Source organism: Prionailurus bengalensis, chromosome C2 (assembly GCF_016509475.1).
Source record: "Prionailurus bengalensis isolate Pbe53 chromosome C2, Fcat_Pben_1.1_paternal_pri, whole genome shotgun sequence".
Lineage (NCBI taxonomy): Eukaryota > Metazoa > Chordata > Mammalia > Carnivora > Felidae > Prionailurus > Prionailurus bengalensis.
In genome coordinates, this window is record NC_057350.1 from 141,568,187 (window position 1) to 141,595,016 (window position 26,830).

The window sequence follows — 26,830 nt, forward strand, 5'->3', positions numbered from 1 at the left end:
CAGAATCCAGTGCAAAGAAAGAAGAGAACACACTCTTTCGAAATACTTGGGATATGACTAAGCTATCATAAGCAATGAATGTGTAAATCACACATAATTTTTATCTTCTCATTAAATCAGGTACAAACTCTTTTGGGGCAATACTCTTGGCAACACTTGACTAGTTCAATTTAGGTTGTTACATAAAACTGAAGGTAATACTACTGAATTATATTTAAAATGTTGGGCATTTCATATTTTTCGCTAAGTCAGCCTAGCCACCTTACCATTTAACTTCAAATTACTTAGCTTTTTCTACAGAATAAAAGTCATTTCATAAGAATAAAAGTCATTTCACATTTGGTTCTGGAATATATATACATGGGAATTCTCTCTCATTAAAAAAAATGACTGTGATTTACTTTTATTTAGGTTCTAATTTGTATTCCTGGCCCAAGATCATGGTAGGCAATGGGAAACCCTGAGCTTGGATAGATCCTCCACCAGTAAGATGGAGAATTGGTCCAAGTGGGCACAGGCTGGCTTTAATGCCCATGGGAAATGTCAGCCTCATCAGGGTCACCTGAGGACTTATTAAATACATTGCTGGTTCCACCCTCTGAGTTTCTGCATTCTCTAAGCTCCCAGAGGATGCTCATGCTGCTGGTTCAGGGACCCTGCTCGTGAGAACCACTGGCATAGAATGGCAAAGAGAAATTGCTGATCAGATCAAACCATTTATTTTTTTAATCTGTCATAAAGAATGCAAACTTGGGCAGGCCGCGTCTTTGTAGCCAAGTCTGAATCTAGATGAAGTAGATTTCTTTTTATAACTTCCTGTTAATTGGTTCAGATTTAAATAAAAGTTGAATAAGTATTTGTTAAGAATCAACCAACGGTTTAGAAACTAGGCCAGATGCCTTTTCCTTTTAGAAACGTCTGTAGGTTGGGCGCCTGGGTGGCTGAGTCTGTTAAGTGTCCGACTCTTGAATTTGGCTTAGGTCATGATCTCAGGGTCGTGAGATCGAGAGCCCTGTGTTGGGCTCTTTGCTGGGTGTGGAGTCTGCTTAAGATTCTGTCTGTCTGTCTGCCTCTGTCCCTTCCCCGCTTGTGCTCTTGCGTGCTCTCTCTCTCTCAAAAAAATGAAGGGTTTGTAGGATGATGGTAAGATTTGTGTCAACATGTGGGCAAATACCTCAGTCACCTGCCCCAATACTTTCATTGAGAGGCAGCTGCAAGAGAGCATGGCAGGCAGAGTTGCAGGGGCATTCCCACAGACTCTCTGTCACCTTAGGAGAGCAGCACTCGGGCTGATTGGCAAAGATGTCCGTGCCCTGCATTCCAGAAGTAATTCTTTTCTTTTTTATGTTTATTTATTTATTTATTTAGAGAGAAAGATTGTGAGTAGGGGAGGGGCAGAGAGAGAGGAGAGAAAATCCCAAGCAGGCTCCATATTGTCAACTCAGAGCCCAGTGCAGGGCTTGATCCCACGAACGCTGAGATAATGACCTGAGCCAAAATCAAGAGTCGGATGTTTAACAGACTTAGCCACGCAGGACCCTCAGAAGTGATTCTTAATGTGTGTTTTGGCAGCTTTGTCAGCAATGATTTTAGATCTTTTGAAGCCCTGGGTGTCTACCAACCTTGCTGGTGGATTGGCACAGATCTTAGCACAGAATTACTGTGCGCACAATTTGAACAGCACATGCACCAAAATGCCTCTGGCAGGAAAGCTCTGGCTCTCCAGACCACCTGGGATCTCCAGCCCACTCCACAGGAAGCTAACGGGCCCACACAGTTCATTTCCTTCTTTGGGGTTCTAAAGAGAATGAGAAAGGGCTAAAAGTCCTCAGGAGGCCACCAACACCAGAAACAGATGTGTGTTGGCTGTTAAAGTAGCCCTTCCCCACCATTTTTTTTTTCCTGCAATTTGGAGACTACAAAAATCAGGGTTGGAGGAGAGATGGAATCATGACTTTGAAGCAGGATTAAGCTTCTGAAGGAACTTGGAGAAGCTTGCCACAGCTGTGCTTGAAAAGTTCCATGTGGACCCCTCACTCTTGCCATGGACACAAGTGTGTTTGTTACTAGTGGTGGAGATGGCTTCTTTCCCTTCTTCTTTAACTGAAATATCTCTCCATGGTTGGTGTACGTCAGTTTTACATTTTTCTAAGAAACATTTTTGGTGGGTATTCAAAAGGGAACATGTGACTAACAAGCTAGCTCGAGTTGTAGGGGTAGTGTACTCAATAGGGTTTTTCTTCACACACCTAGGATGGGGGACAAAGGACACAGCCCAGAGAGAGAGAGAGGACCAAGAAAGGAAAACGAACTCAACCCCATGAACGAAAAAGAAAGATGACGCGCAGAGTCAGAGGAACCCAGCAGCATTGGAACAGCTCTACACCCTTCTTGAGAGCAGTTTGGCAACACATATCACAAGCCTTAAAAGGTGTATATACCCTACTCCTTAGACTCTACTTCTAAGATTTGCCCTTAGGAAACAGTGCAGTGAGCGGGGCATAGGCACCAGGATGCTTATTGTAGAATGTTTATATCAGTGAAGAATGGGAAATGAGCTGAAGATCAGTCAAAACAGGTGACCTAAATTCTGTAGATCTCTTCTGTAGTTTGTGGTCATTAAAACTTCGTCTGTGAAAAAACACTTAAATGATGTGTTCTGTGGCTGAGGGTAAAACGTTTGGTTTAACAGGGTGATGGCAACATTTCTTTCTTTTTTTTTTTCTTTTTTATTTTTTTTAATGTTTATTTATTTTTGAGAGAGACACAGAGTGCGAGCAGGGGAGGGGCAGAGAGAGAGGGAGACACAGAATCTGAAGCAGGCTCCAGGCTCTGAGCTGTGAGCACACAGCCCGATGCGGGGCTTGAACTTATGAACTGCGAGATCATGACCTGAGCTGAAGTTGGACGCTTACCCGACTGAGCCACCCAGGTGCCCCTATAACGTTCTGTTTCTTTATTTCAGTGTTAATTACATGCGTGTGTTGAGTATGTGAAAATTCATTGGGCTGCACCTTTATATGTGTCTTTTACTCTTTAACAAAAAGTAAAAACATAGTTTCATAAGTAAGAAGTACAATAAGGTAGATAAATATGTTTCATACTTCATATATATGTGGGTACATGTACACACACACACACACACACACACACACACACATAACTGAAAAAAGACTCAAATAGGCTCCAGAATGTCAGCAGCTTATCTTTAAGTGGTGTTATTATGAATCAATGTCTTGAATATGTTATTGTTAATAACCTTCCAAACTTTAATAAGTAATTTTTTAAAAAGATGGTCAGAGACATGTAAAGCTCCATACCAATACAGACACAAGTCAAAATCCCTTCTCTAGGACTCACCAGCTCCTCTGAGTATGAATAGCTCCCACTGCAGGGCTACCAGCCAGCATGTCAGGTACCCTGGCCCCATCACAGTAGGGGGATAAAGGGGAGGGAGAAGAGGGAGGCACGCACTCTTCCTCAGCTAAGTCTGGGGATCAGATACCTGCCTCCTGAAGCCCACTGCTCTGTCCTTCTAGATATGGCTCTTGTGGAGGCTCAAATTAGGCAATGAGAAGCATCCACATCAGTGTCTGAGGTCTCCAACTGGGCTCCCACTATTGCAAACTCAAAGGCACAAATGAGCTGGAAGCCAAGGCATGATGGAATCATTCCAGGCGAGGAGACGGCTTCTTTCTAGGTGAGGCTAGGTTCACATCGCTTGGATAGCTTACCCCAGAGGCTCACAGCAGTATGCGGACTTCTCTATTTGATATCTCTCTGGGTCCCCTTGGAGGTGGGAAGAGCAATAGATTGGCACCTGATGGGGGTTTTCAAAGGGCAAGATTTTCCACTTGATTTAAAAAAGGAAGGCTAGAGACAGGATGGTAATGTGATAGAGGAAGTAGCAGCAGCATTAACAGCTAAAATTTATGGATATACTTAGGACCAGGCACTATCCAAACACTTTATATTTATGATCCCATTTAAACCTTGCAACAGCTCCGAGAGGTAAATACTATTATGCTTCCCATTTTAAAGATGAGATAAGCAAGAGTTGAAGACACCAAATAACTTATGTAGGATTCTCGCCCATTCAGCTGACTGCAGGTCCCATGCCCCCAGGTACCACATAGTAAGACTGCTAAAGATGAGGTGCGCAAAAGGGAAAGCCTGTGAGCTCTGTTGGGTGTGCTCTTCAGGGTGCCCTGAACATGGGGCAAGAAAGGGTGAGATTATAGGAAAAGGGAGGAGACTTAAGGAGTTATTAAGATCCTTGCTCTGTGAGGGAGCTCCTTACTGTTGAGGAGGAAACAACCACACAACTGTTTTTGCTGTGATGTGTAATGGAAAGCATATCGACTTCGACTCAAGCCATCGCTGTTTGCATAACTTCATGTCATCTCTTTGATCTTAGTTTTTGCCAATCATAAAATGGGCTTAATTAAAGCTACCCTGCAAATCGGTTACAAGGTTTGGATGTAATGTGGGCAGACTTGGGCATGGTAATTGGGACATCATCGGTGCTGAGTGAATAGAAGTTATTGCTGTCCTATTTCCCTATGCCTGGAGTCAGTGGAAGGAGAGAATCTTCAGCCTCATGTGGACAAGCTAATGAATGATGACTGAATAAAGAAGGTAGGGAAATAAAAAATGAAACAGAGTGCATTTTCATTTTGTACTGACATTGCTTTCACGTGACCTAAGTCCCTACTAATTAATATTAAATTATAAATAATACTCAGTATTCCTGGAAATTGATGGAACTATAACGAAAAATAATGCAGAAGGAAAAACAGTTTCCTCACCTCACAAAACATAGGCAACTTTTTGGCAAAATCCACCACTCTGGTAATTGCTGGTGTGATGATTTTTGTAAAATGGCTGAAGGCTTCCAAGTCAACCTTTCCACCTTCTGGGGCATTTACTATTGGTGCTTGTCCAATATCTTCTGGCTAAGGAGGAGAAACAAGAAAGATTTAAATGAAAAACCTGGAGGATCTTTATTTATCATAGTTCTTGTGTGGCAGAAAATCTCTTCTGAGTTGACATACTATACAATTTCTAGTTTTCACTTTGCTTATTAATAAACTATGCAGTTTCACATGGTTCAGTTCTCTGAGCAAAGATATAGGTGTTGGCCATTGCTTTGATAGCCGCCAGTGATAATGTTGACAGGATTGTTGCCGCAGAAATAAAGAGAGAGAAAACAAGTGAGAGAAGAAGGGAGCCAGAGAGAAACAACAGGAATTTGGGTTCTGCTTCTGAATGCGCAAAGGATGCCGGGTGACATATGTGCTTGGGGCTCTGGGGTAGCATTTTCAGAGCACTGAACATTCTGGCGTGTGTAGACTGTGATGAATGGGATGGGATGAGATGGGATGTCCTGGCAAGTAGCACCCTGTGGATTCATTCTTGCTTTTGACCCAGCTGCTGGGGCTCAAAGTTCCTGTCTGCTGTACAGACTCCAGTAGGAGGAGGTCTCAGTGGGCTGAGGGGAAAGACCTCTAAGTCACCTACAGGAACTGAATTGTGTAAACTTGGCAAACTTTTGGGCAGAGTGGGTCATTTGCCAGTGTTTAGTGTCTCTGGAGCACTTCTGTGTCATTGACTTGCCCAAGAACAATCCATAGCCTTGCTACTCAAAGGGTGGTGTGGCAGGTTGGGTGTCACCTGGACACTTGTTAGAAACCCCCCCTCCCCAGACCTAATGGTGCAGAATCAGCATTTTAGCAAGCCTCCCAGGTGGTTGTGCTTGTGTTAGCCACCCAGTTGTCCATTGGCACCCCCTAGCTCCTTAGCAGGGTGCTCAAAGACCATCACAGTCTCATGTATCTGCTCTTGTAACCTGTGTTTCCTGCCAGTAATAGTCCTCTCTGTTGTCTTCTCTTGTTGTGATAATCATGACCACTATTTATCTGTGGCCAAGCAAGCCAGCCCCTTTGAGGAAGCACATTATCACAAGCAGTCCTTACACAATCCTGATTGGCAGATGAGCAAACAAAGGGCTCAAGGAGGTTAAGAACAATCCCCTGAGGCCAGGACTGGGATATCGGTCACCCAGACTCCACACACCAATCTGCCAGGAGCCCCACATCTACCCCCTACTTTGAAGTTTTAATACCCTGTACACTTTGGACACCAGGGGGCAAAATTCTACTACTCTTAATATTCCCCTTACTAGCCTTTCCCACTGCCTTCCTGGAAGTTGTGAAGGTCATCAAAGGGATTAGAGATTCACGCCTGCCCCATGACCATCTCTGTCTAGAGCCACAGTGAACAGACTAGAACCAGTCACCCAAGGTTGGGAGGTGTGAGACAGTGGGCAGAGGTGGGCAGGAGGAATGGGCACTATGAGTGAGTCAAGCAAAGCTGAATCCCTCACTTGCAGAGTGGTGGGGGCACATCACTTGTGACAAGACTGTGGCCTACCTACCGCCGTGGTCCCCAGACATCCCTGTATCAGAATCATTGGGTTGGGCTCCTGTGTCCAGAGTTTCTGATGCAGTAGATCAGGGGTAGAGTCTGGGAACAACCTGAATTTCTAGCAACTTCCTGGAGCACTGGTGCTGGTCTGGGACCACACTTTGAGAACCACTGGGCTGGCAGTAACTGCATCCAGCTCAGAGTAATCCAGTTACCATTTTCTTTTCACACGTCCCCAGTCATTGCTCACATCTAATTTTTAGCACAAAGAAAAGCAAAGGATGATTCTTTTACTGACTTGTTTCCAGGGCACAAGGGTCAACAGGAGCAGCCCAGGCCCTCCAGGGGTGTGGTAGGAGCTGTGGTTACAGCCTAGGGAAGGATTTTAAAATTTATTACATAGCAAACTCTGGCAGCATTGACCCGTTTTGGGTTATCCAGTAGGTTCTCTGTTTATTTTATTTTACTTTTTTGGGAGGAGGGTGGTTTGCTTTGCAGGCAGCAAGTGGGTGGGAAAGGGACCTAGTCTGTCATGTTATCACAGTCAGTGATGATGTTTTGGGGCAACTGTTGGCATGGGGAGCCCATGGGAGGTTACTGTTCTGCTGGCTTTCTGGATGCAGACAGAATTGATGGAATAACCACACGTACAGCTTCTCTCTCTCTTTCTCTCTCTCTGTGTTTCTCACATAGACTGAGCTAAGGGAAAAGGCACATTTGGGCACTGCTGTTCCTTGTATTCTTCACCTCGTCGGTCTTTATAATTTCTCCCACCCCAGAAATGAGGCTCATCTCACCTGCTTTGTCTGTCTTATGACTCTGTCATGAAGATCAACTGATAAGAGGGACATGGTCATACATGAAAGAAGAAAGGGCGTTTTATACACATACACACACATAGGGTGAAGTTTTTTAGAAATAACAATAAAAATATGTTAATATTTTTAATAGTTTGGCCTGGTTGATTCCAAATGTCTTGTCATTGAACATGATAGATCTAATCTGATTTTATTGAATGGCATTCAGTGTCCTTTGAAAGGTGTGAGTCAATGCTGATGTTAAAAATTTCCATTTAAGGGGCGCCTGGGTGGCGCAGTCGGTTAAGCGTCCGACTTCAGCCAGGTCACGATCTCACGGTCCGTGAGTTCGAGCCCCGCGTCGGGCTCTGGGCTGATGGCTCAGAGCCTGGAGCCTGTTTCCAATTCTGTGTCTCCCTCTCTCTCTGCCCCTCCCCCGTTCATGCTCTGTCTCTCTCTGTCCCAAAAATAAATAAACGTTGAAAAAAAAAAATTTAAAAAAAAATTTCCATTTAATCTGTGAGTTCACGGGGTATTTGAATCATGCCTGTGATACCTTTAAAGGTTTGAAAAAAGGGGGGAAATTATACAAGGAAATACAGCAATTTTAATTAAAATTAACCCCCCAAATGTAACCACCTCACAAGCTTTTCTGTTGAAAAATAAATATCAGGGTAGGAAAAAAAATGTATTTTTAAGTCTTTGGGTATTTAATGGAAAATACAATTGCTAGAAGTAAAATCATATACAAAGTAAAAGCTTTTTATTATTATCAAGGGTTATCCCCATAATGGATCTTGGATACCGGAAAATATACATGGATAGATGGATAGATAAATAGACCGACAGACAGACATAGTCTATGAATTGACCTGAGTTCACCCATCAGGTACGAAAAATTAAGGTTGAGCAATGTAAATTTGTCTGTGACATCCCTAAAGGTTTTTCACCCATATGGACAACAGATCATTTGCTGCAATATTTGGGAGATGTTAAAAACAGGAGTACAAATATTCGACATCAGCTGTATCTAATCAGATATGTTAATATAGCTGGTAGCCTTGTAATCCATGACGTGAGTTACATTTGCTCACAAGCACACACGTGTCTGCACTGAGAGCAAACTCAGGTACTGATGATAAGCCTCGGGCTTGCAGCTTCACCAGAGTAGGCTGTGGGCAAAGCCTGGTTTTTGCCTGTGTGGCACACACTGCCTTAGCTTGCTCATAGGGTTGTTGCCAGTTCTCCTTCTGACTTTCTTCCTCCTTGCCTGCCCTCATGGACCTCCTGTGCCAGCTGAGCCCACCTCTCGCCATCTGCTCCCCAGGTGGCTTTGCACTGCTGTGGTTTGGAGCTGCCTTTCCTCTGACTTGTACTTTCTCTGAAGTCCCTGCTTCCATCTTATCTTGGCCAATTCCAAATCCCACCCCACTCAAATTCTATTTTCTCCTTAAAGTCTTCCCAGATTACCTGTGTGAAATGATGCCTTCCTCACTGGAACATGTACGGTAGCTCATGTACATCACTCATATGGCATTTAGGCATTTATTACTATTATATTGCAGTTATATAGGCACACAGCTAAGATATGGATTTCTTGGGTGGGGGGCATAAGCCCTTAAGTATCTTTGTCTACTTTGTGGAAAGCATTGGGCTAAAAGGTGGAGGACAGAATGCTTGTTGGTTGGTTGAGTGAATAAATGTAGGTTTATACTCGTTCAACTATGCAGCCAGGCCTAGTTCTAGATGCTAAGTTATATCAGTAAACAATGCATCCTTAAGGAACTTTCACTGTAATTGAGGGAAGACAGGCAACAAACAAAAACAGTACTCTCACAGAAGAATTTCTGTCTGTGATTAGACGGAAGGCGACATGATGGTATGTAGGGGTCAGGAAGCAGATGGGCAGCCCAGGGTGAGAAGTGACGTGTGAGCTTTAACTGGAAGACAGCCCTCCACAGATCCAGGGGAAGAACATTTAAGGCAAAAGGAAAACCAGTGCCAAGTCCCAAGGCCAGAAAGGAGGCCTGTGTGCTCAGAGCCCAGAGATTGCACGAGATGAAGGACAGAGGCAGGTAAGGGTCCTGTGATGCTGGGCCTTGTGGGCTGTGGGGAGGAGACAGGGTTGTGTAGTGCAGCTCCACTGAAAGGCTTCAAGTAGGGGTGCAGTGGGATGAGAGCTTGGGTTATGATGCAGAATAGGGATACGGAAGCCAGAGGAAGAAATGGGCTGGCAGCAACAGCCTTTTGGGTAGGAGATGAAGTGGGCTGGACTACAGGGCAGTAGTAGAGATGGAGAGAAGCAGAAGAACTCCAACCTCTTCTGGGAGCCGGACACAGGGATTTCTGATGGACTGGATGTGGGGTGTGAGACAATGAGGAATCCAGAGTGTCTCTTCTTGGGCAGTGGAGGAGGTGGGGGGCCCAAAGAGAGAGATTCAGGGGTGTGCAGGGGTGAGCTTCAACTAGCTCAGTGCTAGAGCAGGCTGGTGATGCCCAAATGGAGACTAAGTGCCTTTCTGCTTGGACTGTTCATCAGTATTGTTCAGGTGAGTGGCAGATGCTGCCAGTTGACCTCTTTGCAATGGCTGGCCAGAGCTGAGGACTTCTTGGCTTGAACCTGCAAACTCTCTGGCACATGCAGAGTGGGGTGGGGCCAGACAAGACTCTCCCCCTTTCTCTGCTGATCACAGCGTGTCTCTTGCACCTTTGTAAGGAGGGGCAGGAAGACCCAGACAAATGGTGATTAAAGGTCCCTGGGCTTTGAGATATTACTACAGGCTCTCCATTTCCCTGAGCAGGGATGGGATGTGAGGATGGGGGTGGTAGGGATAATGCACGTAGGCACCACTAATGTGGTTGTTTATGATATGCCAAGCACTTGTATCTATAACTTTTATACCATGTGGTGTAAAGTCACTTGAGCCATAGAGGTGAAGTAACTTGCCCGAAGTCACATAATTAAAAAGCAACAACCATATACATATAAAGCGACAGAGGCAAGCACTGAACTCAGGCTGTCTGGTTCCAATCTCCATGCACATGACTAGACAACCCTGCCTTCTTCTGATGTAGTTATCATAATCTCAGGTGTGACAGAAGCCTTTCTGACTTGAGTGCTCTTGTCTTATGACCTGTCTACACAGACCACACGTGGCCAAATCACTCATCCTGCCTGACCCTTCCGCTTATGCCACTTTTCTAAGGCTTTCCCAGTCAAGCATGTGTGAAATCAGAGAGTAGCTCTGCCAGGGAAAAATAGGGCAGGCCTGCCCTGGTTCTGATGGTCACACCTTATACTTGTGTGGAAAATCCATCCAAGGTCACATCTTTGCATGTGAATGAAGGGAGCAGAATAATAACACAATGTCAACAGAAAATATTGTTGCTGGTATGGGGTTTGCTCCAAACCAAGTGTCTTCCCACTGTTGGGAGGTGTAGAAGTGAATTACCCTTGGTGGAGAGACACTGCTTCCCTTGTTTGTCATAAGATGCCCCTTGTTCCCTTTTCAGTGCACTTTTTTTTTAATGTTTATTTATTTTTGAGAGAGAGAGAGAGCACAAGCAGAGGGAGAAGCAGAGAGAGAGGGGAACAGAGGATCTGAAGTGGGCTCTGTGTTGACAGCAGCGAGCCTGATGTAGGGCTTGAACTCACGAACCGCGAGATCATGACCAGAGCCAAAGTTGGATGCTCAACTGAGTCTCCCAGGTGCCCCCACGCAGTGCACTTCTATATTTCATCGTTATTGTCATCACACCCGAAGGGTTATTACTTTGGGCACTTTTGTACCATTCGGGATTTAAGTGGATTGGAGAAAACCAGAAAATTATGATTTAAATGCTTTTGGAAGTAGTTTTAAAGAATGGCTTTGAATTATTATGAAAATATGCATGGCTATTTAAAAAGTTTCTTATTTGCCAGTGACTGTCATTTTCACAGACATAAATATAGATTTGAAACCCAGGTCAAACCACCAGTCTCTATTTCTGACTTGAGTCCTGGTGTCAGGGTAAAAAATGATGAAGAAGGTTTTTTTGGGGAATAAATTACTTTCCTGCTCCAGATAAATGAATACTTCCAGCTTTTATGACAACATGTAATTTTTAGTCCCTTATGATATATTACTATATACCATTTAATAGTCTCCTCAAATTCTTTTTCAAAATAAGATGGGCCATCATCACATACAAATAAGTGAAATAGTATATGTAGCAGTATTGTAAGCGGAATAAAGGCCATCAGCCACACAGAAGACATAAATCCTAATATGTAGAAGCCTATTCAGACATGGATATCATTTAATGTCTTTAATGAAGGATTCGTAATGTCCTTGCAGGAATAATTTACCACTCAGTGAATTTTTTTTTTCCTGAGCATAAATACTCAATTGGAGGCACTCTTCTGCAAGAGGTATGTGTAAATATGTAAACTGGCTGAGACACAGGGCTTAACTGTTCTGTCTCTGAGGATGGGCCAGTGGAACTGTACATTCTGTTTAACAAATATTTATTGAGTTCTGTTCTGGTTATCTACGCTGTGTAACAAACTACCCTAAAACTTACTGGCTTAAAACAACAAATTTTTACTGATGCTCAAAGTTGATGGGCTCAGCTGGGTGGTTCTCACTTGGGGTCCCTCATACAGTTGTCCTCAGATGGCAGCAGAGGCTGGTGTCATCTACTGGCTTTTTTACTCATGTTTCTGGTGTCTGGTTTGGCACTGGATTTGGCCTTAAAAGTCACTGTGCTAAAATCTGTTGCCCCCTTTATATATTTTAAGTTTATTTATTTATTTTGAGAGAGACAGAGACAGCACAAGTGGGGGAGGGACAAAGAGAGAGGGAGAGAGAGACAATCCCAAGCAGGCTGTGCACCATCAGCATGGAGCCCGATGCGGGGCTTGAACTCACAAAACCATGAGATCATGGCCTGAGCCAATACCAAGAGTTGGACGCTTAACTGACTGAGCCACCCAGGTGCCCCTAAATACCGTTGCTTAAAGGAATCACACACCAGCCCCCATTCAATGAGAGAGAAGAATGGACTCCACATCTCCATGGGAGAGAATGAGCTGTATATATAGTCAAGAAAGACTCTAATGGCAGCCATCTTTAAGAAAAGCTACCATACATCTCAACCACACGTGTGATAGACACTGAAGTCACAGTCCTGAATGGAATGTGGTCCTTCCGTTGAGGAGATGTGGGGGTGATCCCAGGCACAGAAGAGGATTGGATGATAGAAATGAAGCTCATTGTAGAGATGAATGGGACTGTGGAGGTGTTCTGATCTACCCCAGCACCACTGTGAAAAAAAAAAAAAAAGGCCTAGAGAAGCAGTTCTTCATATTTGGACCAAGAGGGGCAATTTCTTGAACAGAACAAGGATCTACAAAATATACATTTCATGTCAGCTCCACAGCAGGAGGGAGATTGTTGGGTAAAACAGTTGCTCTGTAAATGTTAACTTCCTGAAGAAAACTCTTGTTCCTGGATAACCTCATGGCCCTGACAAAAAACTAATGGCAAATCATTTTGTGCCATACTTTCTTTGGTTCCTTCTGTAGACTGATGAAAAGCATAAGGAGCCTTTGAGCTAAAAGTGCAGACCTCACTGTTTTTAATCATTAGCAATCATGCCATCTTTGCTAAAGAGACCATGAGACATGAAGAGATCTGAGTGTATTTTACCCTACAGAGTTTGTTTGTTTTTTTAATGTTTATTTTTGAGAGAGAGAGCATGAGAGAGGGGCAGAGAGAAGGGGAGACAGAGGATCCAAAGTGGGCTCCACGCTGACAGCAGGGAACCTGACGAGGGACTCAAACTCACCGACCATGAGATCATGACCTGAGCCCAAATCAGACACTTAACTGACTGAGCCACCCAGGTGCCCCTACAGTTTGTTTCTTGGCTTTCAGATGCAGCTTGTGTGACCTCCTCAGAGAGATCTTTCTGACCACCCTGTTGAGAGAAGTGAAGTCTCTCTCCACTTCCAATTCTCAATCACTCTGTCCCATCAGGATGTTTATTTCTCTCATTGCACATACCACCGCCTGCATTTATCTTTTTGGTTAATCCTTACTGTCTTTCTCCCTCCATCGGAATAGAGCTGACTTATTCACTTCCTGGCACACAGTAGCTGCTCAATAAATGTTTTTTTAAAGTAAAAGAACAGATCTTTAGAGTCTGGAAAAAGCGCCCTGGTGACCATGGAAACGGTTTAATTAGGCTGGTATTCATTCTCTTTTTGGAGTAGAGAAAATTGAAATGCAAAATTCCCCAGAAGTCCAGATGTGCCCCAAATCTTCCACTAAATTTACTTAGTCACTACTCTGAAATCAGGCCTGGAAGTGGTTTTCACAATCTCCTTTTATGGCTGACACGTTTGGGGAGATGACAGATTTAGGATTGGAGTAGGCAGGACTATCTCTTGTAATGCCCTAAATATATTGGATTAGAATTGATCTATCTATCCAGAATTCATATTTTCTCCTTCCTGGCAGATATACCAGAGTAGTCCTGAGGATTTAAGATCAAGGCACCAAGAGGTGGCCCCTCCAAAGACATGTCTCTTTCAAAGGCTCTTTGGGTTTGGATAGGTGACCAAGTTGTACAGTGTGGTGATTAAGAGCATGGATCCTGGAGCTGGGCAGTATCCATCACCACTACTTACCTTAAAAGGAGCTTTGTAAGTTTCCTTTTAATTTTTCTGCCTCAGTTCTCTGCTTGGGAAAATGGAGATTGTACCCACATTTACCTACATGATTGGCATAGGTTAATGTAGAGCAAGCAGTTAGAATCGTACCTGGCACTTGGTAAGAGCCATCTAAGTGTTTGCTAACATTACTGTTCATGGATGCCATCAACAGAGTATGTGAGAATCTGCTCATGACAACATTGAAAGTAATTGAGGGCAGGTAGCTTATGGGGTAGATTTTTCTTTTAAGTTATTTTTATACTGTTTTCATGAAAAAGACTGTCTCCTTATAATGGTGATGTTGAGGTATGAGGACAATTATACACTATACCTTCTTGTTCAGATGGGAAGGAATGCTAATATAACCTGGAGATACAAATAGACCCACCGAATATCTGCTGCTGGGCTCAGTGAGGTGCTCATAAAGGGTTCACATTATAAATTAAGGGCAAGGTCAGACTCTGAGATGGTCAAACACCAGCTAATGGTGGTGGTGGGGCAGTCCATTTGGTGAGGTGGGTGGACAGCCTGGACTTCTGGGCCTGGCTGCCACTTCCTAGTAGTGTGATCTTGGGTGAACCAAATAAGGCCTTTGGCTTGGTTTGCACATCTCTAAAATGGGGATAGTAATTCTAGCCCAACCCAAAGCATTTTGAGGTCCAAAGGAGAAATGAATGAGAAGGACTTTCACAATGGTTAGTTTTTATAAAAACATCAAACACTGATCTTCCAAGGGTCTGGAAATGCCTGTGTTCTCTCTATATCCCCACTCCCAAACCCTCTCCTTACTCCCATTCCCTTTCTCTTCCTGGACTTGAGTTCTTTTATTTTAAGCTAAACATCTTGACTTCTACTGCCATACACATATATTTGAGATATAGGACACTTCATTCTAGGGGTTATCCTAAAGGGGATATTCTAAAGGGTGAGTTTAGGGGACTAACTGTATTACATGGGCATCTGAGAGAAGAAATGGGTATAAAAAGGGAAAGCTGGCAGGTAAAGACTGTTACTGACGAGTTGATTCAAGGCTGGCCTTATTACTAGCAAAAGCAAACAGATAATGTGCACTAAGAAACTGCTTTAGAATTTAGTGACTCACAAGCCATCGATCATAGGAATGACCTTTGTTCTCAGACAGACCTGGGTTCCAATTCTGACTCTGCAAGTCACTTGACTTCTTAGAACTGCAGTTTCCCTATCGGTAAACTGGGAGTAATAGCACCAGCATCCCATAATGAGGACTGAGTTGAGTAGAAAACGCCAAGCACGCGGCTGATATTTAGCTGTGTGGGGGAGCCTTACCAGGAATTTCCGTTTCTGCTTCCAGTGGCTGCCTTGGGCATTGGTGGCCACGTGGGCTTCCGTGACAGTTTTGATGAGCTCCCACTCCTCGTCTGTGGGCTCTGGCTTGTGCCCGATGGATTTCTGCAGCTCTTCCCGTCGTCTCTTCTCCCGGTTCTCCTCAATCAGTTTCCTCTTCGCCAGCCTCTTGCTGTCATCCAGCACCACTGGGAGAGGAGGAAAGATGAGACAAAACACACGGACACTCCCAGACACATGGCAGACTGCGTGTGCACCCAGGAGCCTCAGGGGTGGGGACCACTCATGCATAGATGGCTTAGCGGGTCCTGCAGAGTGGGTCATGCTGGGGTATTTTCTCCCCCCAGCAGCAAACTGCCATCAACTAGCTTGTCTCTGACACGAGACCTAGGGCCAAACTCCCAATGGCTGGCCAGCTTTTCAAAAAAAAGCTCTGGGGGGAGTTGGACACTGGGCATCCCAACTCCACAGAAGGTGAGCCTAAATAAGAATGAAGCAGAGGGAGGTAAAATCTGTTCTATCCACGGCTTCACAGATAAGTCCGTCTAGCCATTTATCTGAATTTACTCTTAGGGTCTCTCTGTTCCTCCTTTCTTTGCCTCACATGGCTCTCAGTAAAAAGAACTTCCGATTAAAGAAAAGTTCTGGAGCAGTAAACAGGAGGCTAATGATCCCCTTCCTCGATAAATAGGGCTTTCTTAAAAATATTTTTTTTAGTGTTTATTTATTTTTGAAGGAGAGAAAGACAGAGTGTAAGCAGGGGAGAGGCAGAAAGAGAGGGAGACAGAGTCCAAAGCAGGCTCCAGGCTCTGAGCTGTCAGCACAGAAGCCCGACGCGGGGCTCAAACCCACAGGCTGTGAGATCATGGCCTGAGCCAAGGTCAGACGCTTAACTGACTGAGCCACCCAGGCACCCCTCTTTGTTAGCTCTCTTAAGTGCTAATTGAAATGTGGCTCAACCTATCTGAGGCTGCACAGGTACTCACTTTGCTCTAGTCTCTACCTGGTCTATCCTCAATGGTGGTTAAAGAGCCCAGGCTTTGGAATCTAGAAAGAGCTGGGTCTGAATCCTGAGACTACCACATTCTAGCTGTGTGACCTCTGGCAAGTTGCTCAGGCTCTTGGAGCTTTTTCATTTCTTCCTGTATAAAACAGGCTCAATAATTCCCACTTCAGAGGGTGTTCAGTGTGATAATGCACTACATGTGGTCAGTAAATATAGCCATGACTTTTACCATTTGTGCAACGGGGAAATAAGAAGGGCAGGAAAAGAAGCCTATACTTCTGGGGTTAATTTCCAAAACAAAGCCATTTCACCAGACTCTTAGTAACTATCAGTAGAATAGAAAGGCTCAGGTTTTATGCTACAGAGTCATAGTATTTAGAACTGGAAAGAACCTTAGGTATTATCTAGCCCAACTCCCTCCTGTCACAGAGGAGGAAGTTGATCCAGAGAGATCATGACTTGCCTAAAGTCACAGAGCAAGTTCATGGCAGAGCCAAGGCAAGACCCAGGACTCCTGATTCCAGTTCTACAACATCACTGTCCTAGAGCCATTTCTTGATGAAGGTGTGACCTGGTAGGAAAAGAAAAAAAGCAAACATAGCAGGAAGAAGAGAACCAAAAGTACTCAGCTAATCCACAAACAGAATAATGAATCCCAGATCATCTAGACTTGATTGGATCGTCAAAGTCAGGTGAGCAATGGCAAATGTGGGAAATGGGAATGAGCCCTGTTTAGTCATTTAGGTTCCCTTATTAAAGGGATTGTTCCCTTTAATAAATGGGATGTAGTCATAGCCCCATTTCCCAAATGCTTCCTCTGTGCTGGGGATTGTTGCATTTAACATGCATTATCTAATTTAATCCTGAAAACAACTTGCAAGGTAGGCAATAATTTCACAGAAGGGAAACCTGAGGTTAACTCTGGTGGTCACACAGCTAGTAAGTGGCAGATATGGGACTCCCAACAGTTTTTCTGATTATAAAGCCTGAGCTCTTATAATGCTTCATAGGGTGCATTCAAAATTAATTTCCACCCAGTCCAGATTAACACTGAGCTTTTTTTTAACCTTATAAATATTCATATCTTTAACTTCTGAATAAAACAATGAAATGGATACTCAATAGTAACAGTTCCTTATAGTGGCACATCTAAATATTTGGTTCTAGGTCAATCATTTCACATATCCCTATCAGGCATATTGTTGGCCGTGGCTAAAGTCTTTAAAAGATAAAGACAAAGAACACACTCAGCCGGAGGTGGGGATTAACCCAGGATTTCCAGCCTAAAGCCGTCACACAACCCTCCTCCTTTTTAAAGATTCCCCATTGTGTCTTCTCTAATGGGCAAACCAGGACATTTCACAGATTTTTTTGTTCTAGTGGAGGGAACCCTTTTTATCGCATAAATGTGAGCCATGATTATTTCCTCTTTCATGAGGAAAATCCTCACTGCATTCTTTTTTCTTTCTCTCCTTTTTTTTTTTTTTTTGGTTTTCTCTTTTTTAAAGCTAAAAGTTAGAGACTTTCATTGAGGTGCAAACATTTATGCCAATAGAAATCATTAACCCTGACGCCTGGCAAAATGGAGGCCACACACTCTGAGTGACACAATTCTTATTTTATTATTAGATTAATGAAAAGAACTGGTGTAAATCCCTTGCACAGTGCAAGAAGAAGAGACTCCAATGGCTAATCTCACTGCCATATGCTGTGGCACTTTGAAAACTGGGTGGGAGGACTGGAGCTTAGAATGTTTTTATGGCTAAAAATATAACAAACACCCAACTGCAGGATGACTCATGCTATATAGCACTCAACCTCACATTCTTCAGAAATTACTGAACACAATGTTTTCTGCCAGTGCCCCGTCTCCAAAAATGTCCACAAAATAAATTCTTGTCTCTTCTTTTGAAAAATATTAGGACTAGTCCACAAGGCTCTCACCACATGAATGTTGTGTGTAAAACCACACCTCATCCAGGTGAATGGACAAGACCGCTCATTCATACTCTCTTGCAAACCGAGTATTGCTAATAGTCCTGCAGATGTGCTAGGGATAATTTACTCACTTTCCCTTACCTGTCGTCTAGATACTTTGAGAGTTAGGAGTTGATAGGGAAGGGGTAGGATGGAAAGCACCCAGCAATGACTGGGAGTGAGGGGTCGCTGGGAGTGCTACAGGTCTTCCCCTCTGTCCACATGAGCCTCTGTTTCTTTTCTGCCCAGTTGATCTCCTTGAACCAAACCTTTCCCCAATCAACACTCCTTGAATACGAAAAAGAGGAAAAAGATTACTTACAATCTGTTGCCATGCCAACATAGATGCATTTTTTAAAGCGACATTCCTGGCACTGATTTCGCGTAACTTTGTCTATGACACATTTTCCTTCATATTTACAGGAATAGGATGGATGGAGATTTTTCTGAATGGTTCTTCTAAAGAAACCCTACATGAAAAAGAAAGACCAAAGACAACAGTTTCATATTTCCTAGAAATAAGTGACTCCAGAATTTTGTGTCCACATAACTGTGATGGATTGTTTTTGACCTTTCCTATGCATGGGCTTGTACCTTTACCTATTCACATATAGGACAGTTAGCCCAAACTGAATCTAAAGAATTCTATATCTGAGCTGAAGGAAATGTCCAGGACTATAGAGTCAATATCTTTTTGGCATTTAGTAAGGAAAAGAGGTTAATGGGGAAATCTAGTGTTCATTTTTATTTTTTCTAAACATTGAGTAATAAAAATAAATCATATTCTTTCCTTTCATAGAGTGTCATAATTATGTTGTTAAATTAAGCTGTGAAGAACCTTGCTACACTTTGTGCTGGAGAATAAAAGAGCTGGATACTATTAATTAATAATTTAATCATTTGGTGATTAAATGGATGCATTAAATGACCTTCAGAGATTTAGTTTAATTCTTGTTTTTGACTCTTGCAATGTCCATTACCAGCTCAGATAACCCTTCAAATAACAGTACTTGGGGAATAGAAAATTCCAGATTCTCTACCCAGATTTTCTCAGAGCTTAATGCATTGGGGTTTTGCCTTTCATAGTGTTCTTTTTCTCCAGTATCAGTAGACATATACCCTGAAGATCAGTAGGTGTCTTCCTTTCTTAAGATATGGGAGAGTGCCACCATAAAGGCTGCTGAGCATGCCATTTAGTCCAGGTTTAGGTGACACAAATATCCTCAAGACGTGTTATAGTAGAACCTTCCTGGACATGATACTCCAGTCTTGGCAATGGAGTTTCTGTGTTGTAGGCATTAATGATGGTGGAGGGCACTTTTTGTGAGGGGTACATTGCAAAGGGCTGTAGACACCTTCCATATCCTTCTGTCTCTTCTAACAACCTTATGAAGTAGGTACTCTTAATATCTCCATGGTAAGGATTAAAAAACTAAGCCTCGAATAGGTTAAATCACTTGCCCCAAATCATGTGGTAAGTACGTTGTGGAACTTGGCCTAGAGCTCAGGAGTCAGACTCCAAGTCTTATTTACTTAACTGCTTATATGATATAAACTGAGTTCAGTTTTACTGTATTATTTAAATGAACAGATGAACAGATTATAAATAGTACCCCCCTTGCCTTCATTTTATCTGTTTTAGTAGACTAGCAAAGCAGAAACACATTTTGAAGGCTATTATCTACTAAAGCTTAAAGGGACCTCTAATTTTGTTACGTAAATAGTGGGACTGAAATACCAGCTGACCTAGATTAAGCCCAAATTTGAATTATCCTGGTTAACTTTCCTTGGCTTTGATTATGTATACATACTCCTTGCATATTCATTATTCAGACATAAGAGCCCTTCCTTGTAATGAAAAGGTCAAAGGTAGAATTTTATATCGGATGAAACAGAATACAATGGAAAAATGACAACAATAACCGAAACTAATGGACTTGATTTTGGGGTATGTGTGCAAAATCCCTTATCATTTCTATTGCTCAAGTTTCAACAGGAAAACTGTCACATAGTTGGGTTTTGTATCCTTAAACACTTGAATCCATTAGTTTGAATGATGTTGATATATACTGATATACTCTTATCTTATATAAGATTCACTCAATCACACATGGGCAGCTGTTTGACATGTCAGCAGTATCTCCCTGGGTATTCAAGGTGGGCAAATTCTGTGAAAGCATGAATTCCCTGGGCCTGTCACAGAACTGAAAAACCAGCTCCCCTGTGAACCTCCCTATTCCACCTCTGCTACCCTCTGTCCAATCCAACATTCAAGGGTTACGCCTGCCTGGAGAGCAAAAGAGACCTGGAGATTCCTGGCAAGAAGACATGTGTCACAGACAGGGAGGAGAGGGACTGGGTGGCATACCTCCTTCTGGAGGAGGCAAGGTCTCCCTAGAGGTGGCAGCACCAAAGTCCAGGGCATCTGGGGAGAATGATGCTCTGAAGATAGGAAAGTTGGTACTCTGAAGTTAGGGAGACCCTCTTCTCACATACTGTGACATTGTCTTGTGTTTTAGAGGGAGGACAGCATACTGAGGAGTCAGACAATGCTAAGGAGAGGATCAGGTGTGGTGTCCCAGGCACAGGGGTGACATTCATTTTTCCAAAAAAAGCTACTTTGTGAACTTTTAAATGGAGCGAATGAAATAATTTATACTTTGCTTATTTTGGGAAAAGTGTTGGGGTAGCGGGCTCTGCTTTTCCTAGTGACATCTTCCCTGTGGCTTATCTCTGATGGCTTTTCTTGGGCTCTTCGTAGACCAGATCCCTTTAAGACCCCTAAGCTATAATAAAAGCATATTTGACACAGGATGAAGGGCCACTGGAGTGGAGTAAATGTAAATGTAAAGGTACTAGGTCCTTTAATTTTAAAAAGGGACAAAAATTAACTTCTGCAAGTGAACTGAATACAGAATGTTTAATGTAGTCTACCTGTAAAAAATCTTTTTAGAGGTGAACTAACAAAAGACGTGCCCCAGGGACTAGATAAGGACATATATGTCATTGATGATTTGTTGGCGAGATGGGGTTTTGCTTTTATAAGTCAACATCAGACGTGTTTCTCTGCATTTTGAGAAGGACTAGATCCTCTTATTAGTGGTCTGATATGATGCACTAATTAGTGTGATAAGGAGCTAAGTGTCATTCTGCTGGTTCAATATTTGGGCAACTTATAATAGCTGTGAATCTTTCTCAGAAAAATAATTTGTTGTGGGGAAGTATCACCATTCCTTCTGTAAGAGATTCATAAAAACTGGTTCATCAAGACAGACAAAACAGCTCCAAAAGATTTTTACTGTCTTCAGGGGAAAAATGGGCAAAAAAAATTTCTCTCCATATACACTGCAAGGATGGGGTAGAAATATTTTAAAGTTGTAGGTTTGAATAAACAGAATGTGAAGCATGACCTTTTTCATCTTTGGCCACTCTTAAAAACTGTTTCATTCAAAAAACTGTTGCCTTTTTCCAAGATACTTTGTCCTTACATTAAATGCATGATCACCCCAGGAGAGCTGCTTTCTGGTTTTATGATGGAGGCCATCCTAGAAACAGGATTCTGATCTGAGATAAAGGCATAGAAGCTGAAAAATCTAGCTTTTTGCTACATGATTTCTTTTAAGTAAACCTCAGTTGAATCAGGCTCTAAACATCCTGTGATCTTGGGAAAAGAGGCTAGTGGATTTCTTGATCATCATGAAGACATACATAAAGCAGGGACACAGGTTAATAGGCTTGATTCTCCCTTTGTTTAAGTCAATCACTAATAAGCATTAAGTTCTCTGCAAGGCATATTTAGAGTCACTTTGGGAGTTGAGTATTAAATGGAATTTTCATTAGAGTCTCTTCCAGAATTCAGAATTTACCATTAGTAACTGATTTTTGAAAGAGTCTCAATGCTGCATAATCAGATAGGCAAAGCTTTATGAATTGGGGCTAATTTAGAAAAAAGGCCTGTTTGAATTACTGAGCTTTCAGAATGAGAGAATATATCTAGACTAATGCAGTTTTATTACTTTCAAATCAAGCCAATAAAAGTGTGCTTTCAAGAGACAGTCTGCAAGTCCCCCAAATTAATAAATAGTCAGGACTTATTTGTAATCAGTTCCGTTAAACTCCTTAAGACATTATTTTCATAGATGTAATAGCAATCTTTAGCATTGTTTTTGTTAAAAGGTACACATTCTAGATCAAAGGGGTCTGAATGAATGGAAGCACACTACATCACATTACAAAAAACAGCCTTGCAGATATAAGGCCTTGGGAACTTAGAAATGCCTGATTCCACTGGATATATCATTTCATCACTTTAAGCAGGCTTCTGCTAAGGGCTTCCTAATTTTATGGATAAAAAATAGGGAATTTTCATGGAAGATCTTCCACTAGGGAACTGGGGCACCTTATCTTGAAACCAAGCTAACAGGCTGATTTTAGGGGTTTTGGGTCAAAGGTTAGGAGAAAAGGGGGGGTTAGTTGGAGGAAGGGAAGAGAGGAGAAGAGGGGAGGTGGGCAACATAGGAGGGAGGACCGAATTATTTTACAATCTTAATTGTAAAGATTGTAAAGATTAATACAATCTTTGCCTTAGGGTTTACATCCTGTGATCATCTGGTTTTAAATACAAAAGTAAATAAAACATTCTATAAGAAAAAATTTAAGAAGTCTTTCCCTGACTTATTATACTTCCTCATTTATAAAACATTAGCTGAACGTTGGATGTAGCCCTGGGTTAAGCTTTATTTATTTTATAGTGGATTTTATTTTCGAGGCTAGGTTGTTGGACCAAAAGATATTTGCCAAAAAGCTCATCTTAATTTTGATGATGAAGAGTATAAGCAGGCAAATTTAGGCTCACTTTCGGGAAGTGAAGTGTTCATCACTGGTGTATTCTTGTCAGGTATCTCCTGAAGATGGGACTGTAGAGCATAAAATTAGCTGATGGATGCCCAGAATTTACTTACTGGCTGAAGGCTGTGCAGAAAGCCAATGTGAGTAATTTCAGAACACAACTGACTGTAAGTAGCCTCAAAGATATTCCTTAATGGAACCCTTAAAAGTGAACATATTTACTCAGATAAACAGCCTGGAGTAGAGCAAATCCTATCTATTCAACTACTGCTGATAAAACAGGAGGAGAAATGGTCATTTCTTGGGAAAATATATTATAAAATATCTATGCATTTTTAAACTCAAAGTGAGAATATTATTAATTTCTTTTCATCTTTAAAAAATTTTTTAATGTTTATTTTTCAGAGAGAGAGAGAGGGAGAGAGTGAGCACAAGTGGGGGAGGGGCAGAGAGAGAGGGAGACATAGAATCTGAAGCAGGCCCCAGGCTTTGAGCTGTCAGCCCAGAGCCTGACATGGGGCTTGAACCCACAGACTGGGAGATCATGACCTGAGCCCAAGTTGGACACTCAACCGACTGAGCCACCCAGGCGCCCCTAATTTCTTTTCATGTTATGAGTTCTCTCCCTGTCTTCAAAGCCAGACACTATACTCTTGCAAAACTTTATTTAGTTATTTTTGATTTGGAAAAAAAAAATAATAAATTCGTTTCTTGAAAATGCCAAAAAATGAGGAGGACAACCAGACACTTGGATGGTAACAGGCTGTGAATGTTGGAATTTGGTTCTAATTTCAACTTAAACTTGTTGCATTCTGTTGGAATCCTGGGAGGGGACAGGAGCTGGGCTGGGCGCTGAGCTCACTGGTCCAAGGGCAGTTACCTTGCAGCCTTCACACGTGATGCAGCGGTAGTGATACCCCGTGGCTTTGTCACCACACACTACACATAGCTCGTCCTTGTCTAAGTAACTGGGGATGTACCCTGTGACAAGGAGAAAAAAGGAACGTGAGAAAACAATATCATGTTAAAGTCAAAGACACACCCTAGCTTGGAGGAGTGGAGGAGGATAAAAAGAGGACAGGAGGTAAGGTGCGGCAGGGAGGAGGCAGGATCAAACTGTTTCATACATTTGAATACAACTTTTGTATTGGGGTTTATATCTTGTGCTCATTTAGTTTTAAATGTAAAAGGTAAATAAAACATTTAATGAGAAAAAATTTAAAGCCTTTCCCTGATGTAATATACTTGCTCAGTATCTTATACTTATCCACTATCTTATCTCACACGTACAGAGTTGATACTAGGCCCAGGATTTCCGAATGCCTTAGAAATAGGTGTGACCACTCTTGCTGTGCAGGTAGGAATATATCTGAAGTCTGTTGGAGCCAATAAATCATGCAGAGAGGGCAAGATTTGAGATGTCTGGAAGGCTCTGGGTTCTGGAGAACACAATCTCTTTTGTAAGGCTTATTTCAGAACTTTTTCTTAGAAGACTGGATCGACTTTGGACTCAAGGTACCATGCAATAAATTCAGAAAACTTCATAGCTTGGAGATCGTCAAGTACTCTTGAGGTGAACAGGTTTTCAGAGGTTTGCTTGGCCTTCCTAGGGGTCACACTAGAAATTAAAGCATAGATCTTCTAGCCAGATCTCCTAATTTCTAGTATAAGTGATGATGATCTTTTTCTAAAAATAGACAGTTAACTTTAAGTAGAATGAACAAGCCATCTACAATTTTTATTTTTGGTTAAGCTTGTGACATTATGACACAAAACCCAACAACACTGGGTAGTGTGAAATAATAGAAGCTCTATTTATTAAGAAAAAAAGAAAGTCCATGGGGCACCTGGGTGGCTCAGTCAGTTAATCCTCTGACTTCTGCTCATGTCATGAGCAGTTTGTGAGTTGGAGACCCGCGTCTGTACTGACAGCTCAGAACCTGGAGCCTGCTTCGGATTCTGTGTCTCCTCCTCTCTCTGCCCCTCCCATGCTCATGCTGTCTCTCTCTCTGTCTCTTAATAATAAAGAAACGTTAAAAAAAAGTTAAAAAAAATAAAAAGAAAAAAATAAAGTCCAATTATGGTAACTCTCTTTGTTAGTGTCCTGTTGGTTTATTAGTTTAAATTCCTTGGCCCAGGAAAGTAAAGTTTAAAAACAAAGACAGAAGCAGCCCCCTTCCCACTGGTCTTCACCTCTTCCCCTTCACTTGTAGACAGTGTCCAAACACAAGAAACTGATTCTGAAGTGCAAATTCAGTTTCGTTTGGTATCAGTGGTTTACCACAGACGCACACAGCTTTAGAAAAGTGCAAAAAGTCAAAATAAGGTCTGCTTTGTTGGGACGTGGAGAAGGGAGGGGCTGAGATAACAAAATAATTCCTTCCTGTGATTACGGCACCTTGTGAAGTTCTTTGACTTGGTAAACTCTTATTGGTTTCAATAAAGATTAGCCAGGTTGAAATGACAGATGACTTACTCTATGTTTTACCATGACATTTCATAGATTCTTTATTAAACTAGGTCACAGAGGGCTTACTTTTCAGAAAAAAATATCCATAAAGAAAACAGAAGAAAATGAGTCCTTTTCACAATTTCATAGAAATTACTTTGCTCAGATTTTATTTTAGAAAGATGGTCCCTCTTGGGAAGGAGACAAATGACTTCAGAGTAATCTGGTAATGTACAGGATTATCTTCTTAAATATCACAGCTTTTCTTAGTTTACTTTTACATCATGCCAACCATGAGTCATCTGTTGAATTCACTTCAAGAGTTTGAAAAATCTCATCAGACATTTCTAAAAAGAGAATTCTGGGAGGGATCTGCGCAGAAAAAAAGGGGCTGGAATGAGGGATGTGTTTATTCAATCATTCATCTATTCATTAATTCAGAAAACAGTTATTTACCATCTACTAGGTGCTTAGCACAATGGTTGGTGCTAAGAATATAAAAACAAATTAAGACATGGTTTCTTCCTTTGGTAAGCATAAGTGTAAGAGACTGTGTTAAGTTTCCAGTCCTGGTTATTCTTCAATGCGAACAGAAAAGGTGAAAATGAAGGAAAGAACATGAAAGACGCTGAACATCACCGTACAGGAATACAGAGCCCAAACCACAATGAGACACCATGTAACATCCTTGAGGATGGTCATAATAAAAATGACAGACAACAACAAATGTTGATGAGGATATGGAGAAATTTGAACCCTTATATGTTGCTGGTAGGAATGTAAAATGTGCTTTAGAAGAGTTTGGCAGTTCCTGAAAGGGTGAAACATAATGTTACATATGTCCCAGCAATTCCACTCCTGCATATATACCCAAGAGAACTGATAATAGGTGTCCACACACAAACCTATTCATGAATGTTCAAAGTAGCATTATTTATAATATCCAAAGGTTGGAAACAACCCAAATGTCCATCAAATGGTGAATGGATAAACAAAAGGTAGTATATTCATACAGTGGAATATTATTCAGCTGGAAGAAAGACTAAAGTACTGATACATGCTACAACATGGATGGAACGTGAAAACATTATGCTATAGGAAAGAAGCCAGACATGAAAGGCCACATATTGTATGATTTCATTTATATGAAATGTCTAAAGCAGGCAAGTCATAGTCAGGAAGAAGGCCTGGAGGGAGAATGGGAAGTTACCTGCTAATGGGTACAGAGTTTCTTTTCAGGGTGATGAAAATGTTCTAGAATTGTATAGTGTTGTTGGTTCCACAACTCTGAATATACTAAAAACCAC

The 26,830-nt window shown here is 42.0% G+C and overlaps 1 protein-coding gene across 6 annotated transcripts in view; it reads right to left on the minus strand.

Annotated features, from left to right (window-relative positions):
* The window catches only part of THRB (thyroid hormone receptor beta), a 388,850-nt gene that overhangs the window by 14,651 nt on the left and 347,369 nt on the right, over positions 1 to 26,830 (minus strand). For all 6 annotated transcript variants that reach the window (XM_043595532.1, XM_043595534.1, XM_043595535.1 and 3 more), the window contains 4 exons: positions 23,955 to 24,055; positions 18,549 to 18,696; positions 15,226 to 15,431; positions 4,809 to 4,955 (listed from right to left, as the gene is read on the minus strand). In XM_043595532.1, coding sequence (XP_043451467.1) covers positions 4,809 to 4,955; positions 15,226 to 15,431; positions 18,549 to 18,696; positions 23,955 to 24,055 — 602 coding nt within the window. The remainder of the gene's footprint in view (positions 1 to 4,808; positions 4,956 to 15,225; positions 15,432 to 18,548; positions 18,697 to 23,954; positions 24,056 to 26,830) is intronic.